The following is an 8,785-nucleotide window of genomic DNA, read 5'->3' as shown; positions in this document are numbered from 1 at the left end:
TGTACATAGAAAAATTCTTAGATCTTTGAGTTCAGCTCATGAAAATTGGGGGCAAAAACAAAAGTGTTACGTTTATAATTTTGTTCAGTGTATTTAAAAAAATAGAAATGAATCTTATTTTATAACACATATCCAACACAGCTAGTATATCTTTCCTTGTAATGTAATTATAAATGACATTTCCTTTTAATGTAAATTGGTTAAAAACTTTGAGATTACGTACAATTTTCAAATGTATAATAATAGAAAATACACAATATTTTACAACAAATGTATAATATTTTTTAAATATTTTTTTTCACAATATAATTGGATCTTTAGAAAATTAAACATCAAAAATACATAGCTGTCTTTATATTTTATTATATATAATATATATTAATTATATACAGTATACAGAATCTTTCCCAAGAGGGTCTTCATATTTGGGGGTCTGTGGTATATTTTTATTATGATATTTATTCACACAAAAGCCTTGTTATTGTTTATTGATGGTCTCTACTGTATGTTCAATAATATGTTTGGGTTTCCTATATTACGGTATATGAAAACAGCAAACAGTGTTCATGTATCACAAGTAGTGGTCACAAAAGTGGTTCTAGCCACATATTGTGCAGTTCTACCACATCCATCTTGAACAATGTGAAACGGCACTGCTTTTGCATCACAAACCATCTTTGATTGGCACAGAATTGTAAACCAAGAACTTTGCAGATTATGAGAATTTCACAATAACTGATTAAACATCTGATCTGCATTCTGTGTTAAATAGAAGTTAAGCTCATTCGTTAGCAGTTGTTATTGTTGATTATCCCAAAAACGATAATAGGAATACAATAAATGTGGTGTTTAAACAATGCTCAATTGGTACAAAGAGGCTCAAAGTGTGCCAAGAAAATATCCCCCATATCATTACACCACTAGCAGCAGCCTGAACACTGATACAAGGCAGGACGGATCCATGCTTTCATCATGTTTACACCAAATTCTGACCCTATAATATCTGAATGTCACAGCACAAATCGAGACTCATCAGACCAGGCAATGTTTTTTTTTTCTTTCAAATTTCTATTATCTAATTTTGGTGAGCCCATCTGCTCCAAGGTTCGACGTGTTGTGTGTTCATTGAGGCTCTTCTCCTCGATTCCTTCTCTGTCAGCTTGCCCATTCTCTTCTGACCTCTGGCATCAACAAGGCATTATTGCGGAAATTCAATATTTTCTCTTTTTTGAACCATTCTCTATAAACCCTAGAGATGGTTGTGCATGAATATCCCAGTACATCAGCAGTTTCTGAAATCCTCAACAATATTTACAACAGATATTTGTGTAAATAGGCAGTTGAACAGGTATACTTAATATAATGGGTGGTGAGTTTCTGTATATATACTTCACTTCACTCCCATTCAAAAATGGAATGGCCTCACGGCTGTGATGGAGTACTCGAGTCCTGGACTCGGACTCGAGTTGGACTCGCGGACTGATGACTCGTACTTGGACTCGAGTCTCGAGGATATATAAAATCGCACTTGAGCATTCATCAAATTAATTACGTTGTTTCTGACTAAATAGGTTATCAAAATTTGATATAAGTTGTTACACTTTTCGCTCGCTCTCCTTGCTTGACAACACACTCACTGACTGACGTCACTCACTTTACGCCGCATTCTTGTGCATTATTCGCGGACTAAATGTTGACATTTGTCGTGAAGTTCGCCTACATGGATTTTGCATCTAATGCTGAAAAGAGCTTAACGCCCTCAGAGCTTAATCCCGCTTATGTTTATTTTAGATTTCAGATATTTAAATACATATAATTTATAGCAAAGCATTATAGTTTGTAAAATACACAATGGTGTCTATGGAAGCAGCAATAAACAATCCTTTCAAATATATTTGCCGACATGACATACACTACAGGCCAAAAGTTTGGACACATTACTATTTGTAATGTTTTTGAAAGAAATTTCTTCTGCTCATCAAGCCTGGATTTATTTGATCAAAAATACAGGGGGAAAAAAAAAATAATATTGTGATATATTATTACAATTTAAAATATTTGGTTTTCAATTTATTATACTTTAAATTATAATTTATTTCTGTGATGCAAAGCAGAATTTTCAGCATCATTACTCCAGTCTTCAGTGTCACATGATCCTTCAGAAATCATTCTAATATTCTGATTTATTATGAGTGTTGGAAACAGTTCTGCTTTGCATCACAGAAATAAATGGTAATTTAAAGTATAATAAATTGAAAACCAAATATTGTAAATTGTAATAATATATCACAATATTACATTTTTTCTGTATTTTTTCTGTATTCTCGAACACGGGACTCGACTCGCACTCAAACTCAGGTAATGGTGACTCGACTCGGACTCTTCTTTGGTGACTCGGACTTGGACTCGGACTCGGAACACTGGGACTCGAGACTCGACTCGGACTCGACAGTTGGTGACTCGACTACAACACTGCCTCACGGGATAGTAAAGTCTCCATTGAATGCACACTTCAGAATCTCGCTGGAAATAGTAGTAAAATGTAGGTCATCTGGGTACTTTTACCCTATTGTTTTATGAATACTATGAATTCAGACATACACTGTAAAAAACGATTTGCTACCTTACATTTTTTAAGTTATTCATGTTTAAGTCATTTCAACTTAAATTACATTCAACTGACTTTGTTGAATCTTGTACAACTTATACAAAAAGTTGAAATAATTTTGATAAAGCAATGTGAAAACATGTTGTTATAACTTACTGATCATAATTATTTAGTGTACTACTTGATACTACTTTTCTCCTGCTACATATGTAAGTAGGCATATTCTGACACATGAGAGTTCACTGATCATCTTCTTCATCATGACCATCATCATCATCTCTCTGATCCTGCTGGCCTCTCTGCAGCCACACCAGACCTTCACAGGTGAGATTGACTGAACTTAATATTGATCAATCTGGTAAGTAATATAGCTAACTAACAGAACTATCTCTATTCCAGCTCATGTGAACGGCAAGGAAGCCAAACTCACTCCAGACCGTACATGGTTTCTCTTCAGAAGAAGTGTCGACATTCCTGCGGTGGATTTGTATTGACAAATTTCTGATTGGTTTGTCTTGACTGCTGCACATAAAGCAGGTAAAAGTGTCCTCATGGTCACAATAATATATTTACAATATGATATGGGGGCACAGAAGTATTTTCACATTAATTCACTTGGTGGCCATCTTGGTAACACCCTCAATTGCCAGTCAAGTATGGCTCATATATACTAATGGGGAAAGACTGAAAAACTTCAAAACTTTTGTTCAGTTTTAGGAATGAAATCAGACAAAAATGGTTTAATTAATTCCACTTTTTTAAAAACGTAAATCTAATCATTCAAACCATCCGGGTCTTCAATATGAAACCACAAGAATTAACAATGACAGTACTTTGTCATTTTTTTTTTTGAAAAGGAGGTGGAGTAACGTGTTGCTTAATGTCTCCACCCATATTTAAAGTATATTTATACCGTGTTCAGCCAGTGAGAGCTCACTGATAGTCATCTTCATCATGACCATCATCATCATCTCTCTGCTCTTGCTGGCCTCTCTGCTGCCATACCAGACCTTCACTGGTGAGAATGATTATATAACATCATATTAGTTGATTATTTAATAATATTTAATTGGTATGTGTTGAATGAGTTGACTGACAGAACTATCTCTCTCTCTCAGCTCAGGTGAATGTGGGTATAGTGAACGGCACAGAAGCCAGGGCCCACTCCAGACCTTACATGGTTTCTATTCAGAAGTTTGGGGGAAATATCTGTGGTGGATCTCTCATTTCTGATCAGTTTGTCTTGACTGCCGCACACTGCTGGAATGGGTAAGAGCTTGTTTAGTGTGAACTGCAATGTTGAGTTAGAAATACTTTTGACCAGGGCCGTAACCACCATAGACATTGAGGGGGACAAGTCCCCCCCAGTAATTAGAAATGGCCAACTTCTCTCCTGCACTCCATTACACAGCACTCTGTATGTTAGGATGACAAAAAGGTTTAAAAGTTAAATTTTTAGTTTGGTCTGCCTCAGATCTAACGCCGCTCTTCAATGTCAAAATGATTGAAAAGGCCAATCAAATCAAATTAGGCAAGTTTACGTTCTCACACACAGACGGACACGTCAATCTATCACTTAATGCAGGTGCGGAGAGCGATTCTTTCCAGTGAAATCACAAAACAAAATGCACACAAATGTGTCCCTGCTCTACAATCATTGATGCACATGCTTTATTTTAATGAAAAAAAAAAAAAAAAAAAAAAAATATATATATATATATATATATATGTATATATATATTATATATATATATATATATGAAGGTGGTTTAGAACACGGAACCTTTGACATGGTTTACAAAAATTCTACCAACAGACCACTTGAAATTCAAATGTCCACAGCGGATCTATGTATTTATTCACTACTTCGAAGAATCTCAGGACTAATACTATATTTGAACCAAACATTGTTTGCAAATAGTTCCAAAAGAATTATTTCCCGACTAGAATTAGACGATTTCTGTTTCTTTATGCTTTAAAAATGGTTACGGCCTTGCTTTTGACTAATAACGACTGATAACGTTATCATATGACATAAACACACATTAACAATACTCTCTTTCAACAGAGAAATTCTGACGGTTGTTGTTGGTGCTCATGACTTGAGTGATATCAAGAGTTCAGTTCGCATCGGAGTGATGTCCTACATCCCACATCCAAACTATATAGGCCTACCCAGGCCTATTCGAAATGACATCATGCTTTTGAAGGTAACAACCTATAATACTTTTAGTTGTTCAAAAGGATATCAGGAAAAAGTAGAATAAACCACTATGTTTGATTTTCTATTACAATTTCTTGCTTTAAAAATTACTGAAGGGATTTAAGTCAAGTCAAGTCAACTTTATTTATATAGCGCTTTTAACAATGTAGATTGTTTCAAAGCAGCTTTACAGTGTTAAACAGGAAAATAATGCAGCATAATTTTATTCAGCTGTATAGCCATTCTGGAGAAAACGCTGATGTCATCAGTTCATTTCAATTATCATACAGTGACAGTGTGGGCTTTAGATCAATAATTAGATCAGTAATTTAGTTTATATGGTTAATTTAGTTTATTAAATTATTCCGATGTTTAGTTGAAAAATTGAGTGTCCCCAACTGAGCACGCCAAGCCAGAGGCAACAATTTTTCATTATATGTAAATGGAAAAGTGATTCTTTGAGTCTGTTTCCTGCATTATTTATTTATTGGTATGTGTAGAAACAACAAAAGGGCAAAAAAGGCAGAAAACCTGAAAAATCATTGATGCATTTTTTTGTGGTTATATAAAGCAGAAAACACTATAATAAAGAGGCACATCAAAATAAACTCAACTTTAGGGCTTTTGTATTAATCTCAAACACTATAAGTATAATCAACTGAAGTTCAGTCTTATAAAAGATTGTTAATAATAGTAGTTGTATTTTTGAATCACAGCTGGCGAAAAACGTCGAACTAAACAACAATGTTAGACTGATTCCATTACCAAATGAAGGAGAAGACGTGGCAGCAGATACTGCCTGTAGTGTTGCCGGCTGGGGAAGACTGGCGACTCACGGCCATGGGAGCAATGTTCTAATGGAGGCAGACACAACTACAGTAAATCCGGCCGAGTGTGAGCGTAAATGGGGATCTAAGTTCTTCTTGACCTCACAGATGATCTGTGCACATGGCGCTGGTGGATCCTGCAGAGTATGTACAAAAGATGATTCACAGACGTAATGGTAATGTACAAACTGGTTTCACTGGTGACGTGTTGATCTGTGTTTCTTAACAGGGGGATTCAGGAGGTCCTTTGGTTTGTGGAGGCACTGCAGTCGGTGTCACATCTTACGGTAGCCCTTCTCAATGTAATTCACCCATGACTCCTAATGTGTATACTAAGATTTCAGCGTATAGTCAATGGATCCGCAATGAAATTGGAAATGTTAAGTGACTTCATGTAAACTAAAAAAGGAAGACATGTTTTTCTTGAATTCTTCCTTATACCTTCTTTCAATAAATGTATCACATGGCAAGCATCAATTATAGTCAAAGTGTTCTCATTGTCACAATCACATGTGACCTATGCTGGCAAAATGAGTCTCAATGAGCAAATGAAATGTGTTATTGTTATTTTCACATCCGCTATTAAAACAAAAAAATGGCTGACCTACACCTGTTTGAATCGGTAGAGTCAGCAAACTCAATTTTGAGAAAAAAACTAGTTCAAGTTTTCTGAAGGTTCCAAAATAAAATCACAAAGCAATCATACCTTAAAATCCCTGGTAATAACACAAAATTTGGCACACACCAAGTCAAAACCCATATCGAACGTTGTTTTTATCGATTTTTTTGTGTTCTAACATTAAGTGTTTGTTTTGTCCAGTTTAATTCTGTTTATTGTTGTTTTTTGCTATCCCACATTAAAATATACACTCACCTAAAGGATTATTAGGAACACCATATTCACGAGTTCACACTTACATCAAATTAAATAGAGTAAAGATTATGCGTATTTGGCGTGCTGTCCGGGGGAGGGCTCCCGTTCCACCACATCCTAAAGATGCTCTATTGGGTTGAGATCTGGTGACTGTGGGGACCATTTTAGTACAGTGAACTCATTGTCATGTTCAAGAAACCAATTTGAAATGATTCGAGCTTTGTGACATGGTGCATTATCCTGCTGGAAGTAGCCATCAGAGGATGGGTACATGGTGGTCATAAAGGGATGGACATGGTCAGAAACAATGCTCAGGTAGGCCGTGGCATTTAAACGATGCCCAATTGGCACTAAGGGGCCTAAAGTGTGCCAAGAAAGCATCCCCCACACCATTACACCACCACCACCAGCCTGCACAGTGGTGACAAGGCATGATGGATCCATGTTTTCATTCTGTTTACGCCAAATTCTGACTCTACCATCTGAATGTCTCAACAGAAATCGAGACTCATCAGACCAGGCAACATTTTTCCAGTCTTCAACTGTCCAATTTTGGTGAGCTTGTGCAAATTGTAGCCTCTTTTTCCTATTTGTAGTGGAGATGAGTGCTACCCGGAGGGGTCTTCTGCTGTTGTAGCCCATCCGCCTCAAGGTTGTGCGTGTTGTGGCTTCACAAATGCTTTGCTGCATACCTCGGTTGTAATGAGTGGTTATTTCAGTCAAAGTTGCTCTTCTATCAGCTTGAATCAGTCGGCCCATTCTCCTCTGACCTCTAGCATCAACAAGGCATTTTTGCCCACAGGACTGCCGCATACTGGATGTTTTTCCCTTTTCACACCATTCTTTGTAAACCCTAGAAATGGTTGTGCGTGAAAATCCCAGTAACTGAGCAGATTGTGAAATACTCAGACCGGCCCGTCTGGCACCAACAACCATGCCACGCTCAAAATTGCTTAAATCACCTTTCTTTCCCTTTCTGACATTCAGTTTGGAGTTCAGGAGATTGTCTTGACCAGGACCACACCCCTAAATTTATTGAAGCAACTGCCATGTGATTGGTTGATTAGATAATTGCATTAATGAGAAATTGATCAGGAGTTCCTAATAATCCTTTAGGTGAGTGTACTACAGTATTTGCTGTGTTAAACTAGTAAGGTCTAGTATACTGTAAATATTATAGCATTTACAACAATTTGTTAATGAATGCTAAAGTATACGGTTGTATTAATTACAGTGAACTTATACTGTAATAAATACTGTAGGAAGGAGAGTCATGTGGAATACGGAGTCTGCACAGGGTGTCTCTTCACCTGCACAAAACGTCATTTCATTTTTTTTTTTTTGGAAACCTGAGGACTGAATGTCCTGACAGGCTGGACACAATAATTTACAATGACAATGATCAATTGAAATAGAAAAACTACGGAAAATAAACTGACTCCTACTGAATACCAACCTATTCTACATGCAGAGCCCGGCAAACGACCCTCTCTCATGATGTAATATGACGCGACGGAGAAAAAAAGTTTTTTTTTTTTTTTACAAACAGCCTGTCAGAATAAGTCTCGGAGCCAGATGCAAGTTCACAAGGTTTATTAGAGGAGTGAAAAGAGAATCAGATGAAGCACCAAAGTCACAGTCCACGGCACAGAGACCACACGCGGCGTCCCACGAAGTAATCCACTCTGGTCGGTGACCGGGAAGAAATCCTCACACGGCAGGAGACTCACGAACCTCAGAACACTGGACAGAAGGCAAAACAACGTCCGACAGAAAAGAGCAGCTCTTTGGAATCTGGATGATACTGGATCTCGCCTGAAAACAAAGCGCACCAGTAATACCAGAAAACAGAGCACAGTTCACTCAAAGTCAAGTTCACGATCCACAGGCGAGTAAACTCCGGGCTAAGACGAGCCTCCAGATGCCTGCGACCGAACCTGACGAAACAGCAGGAACTAACGACTGGACTGGAACAGCGAGACTGAGACCAACCAAGACAATGAGCACGCGACGAGAGACAGGACAGAGTGCTATAAAAAGAGAACAGCTGATGAGACACGACAGGTGAACAATTACTGAAACGAGTGGGAGGAGCCAGTGAACCCGTGAGGAACCACCACCAACAGGTAAGACAACATACACACACACACATGATCAACCAGGAGTCCTGACACAGCCAACGAAACTGCCATTTTATCTACTAAATTTGTGTCTTTAAAAAAAAAAAAACATTTTAAATCCTGCATTACCTTTTCATATGTTATTTTCATACA

General features: G+C 37.3%; 1 protein-coding gene across 1 annotated transcript; it reads left to right on the top strand.

Moving 5' to 3' along the window:
• The first annotated feature begins 3,549 nt into the window (after positions 1 to 3,549).
• Positions 3,550 to 6,114, top strand: LOC307120640 (complement factor D-like). The gene is made up of 5 exons (XM_079807759.1): positions 3,550 to 3,626; positions 3,727 to 3,877; positions 4,677 to 4,818; positions 5,528 to 5,782; positions 5,868 to 6,114. The coding sequence occupies exons 1-5, from the start codon at positions 3,563 to 3,565 to the stop codon at positions 6,024 to 6,026; spliced, it is 771 nt and encodes a 256-aa protein (XP_079663885.1). The 5' UTR covers positions 3,550 to 3,562; the 3' UTR covers positions 6,027 to 6,114.
• The last annotated feature ends 2,671 nt before the right edge of the window (positions 6,115 to 8,785 follow it).

This window comes from Gobio gobio, assembly GCF_949357685.1.
Source record: "Gobio gobio genome assembly, chromosome: 24".
Classification (NCBI taxonomy): Eukaryota; Metazoa; Chordata; class Actinopteri; order Cypriniformes; family Gobionidae; genus Gobio; species Gobio gobio.
This window is presented reverse-complemented; position numbering and strand designations above follow the sequence as displayed.

What these genes read in the sequence shown, in the direction of transcription:
- LOC307120640 (XM_079807759.1), top strand. Translation starts at nt 3,563, where the DNA reads ATGACCATCATCATCATCTCTCTGCTCTTGCTGGCCTCTCTGCTGCCA. An exon ending in GCCATACCAGACCTTCACTG is followed by an intron (nt 3,627 to 3,726) that starts GTGAGAATGATT and finishes TCTCTCTCTCAG; the next exon opens with CTCAGGTGAATGTGGGTATA. An exon ending in GCCGCACACTGCTGGAATGG is followed by an intron (nt 3,878 to 4,676) that starts GTAAGAGCTTGT and finishes CTCTTTCAACAG; the next exon opens with AGAAATTCTGACGGTTGTTG.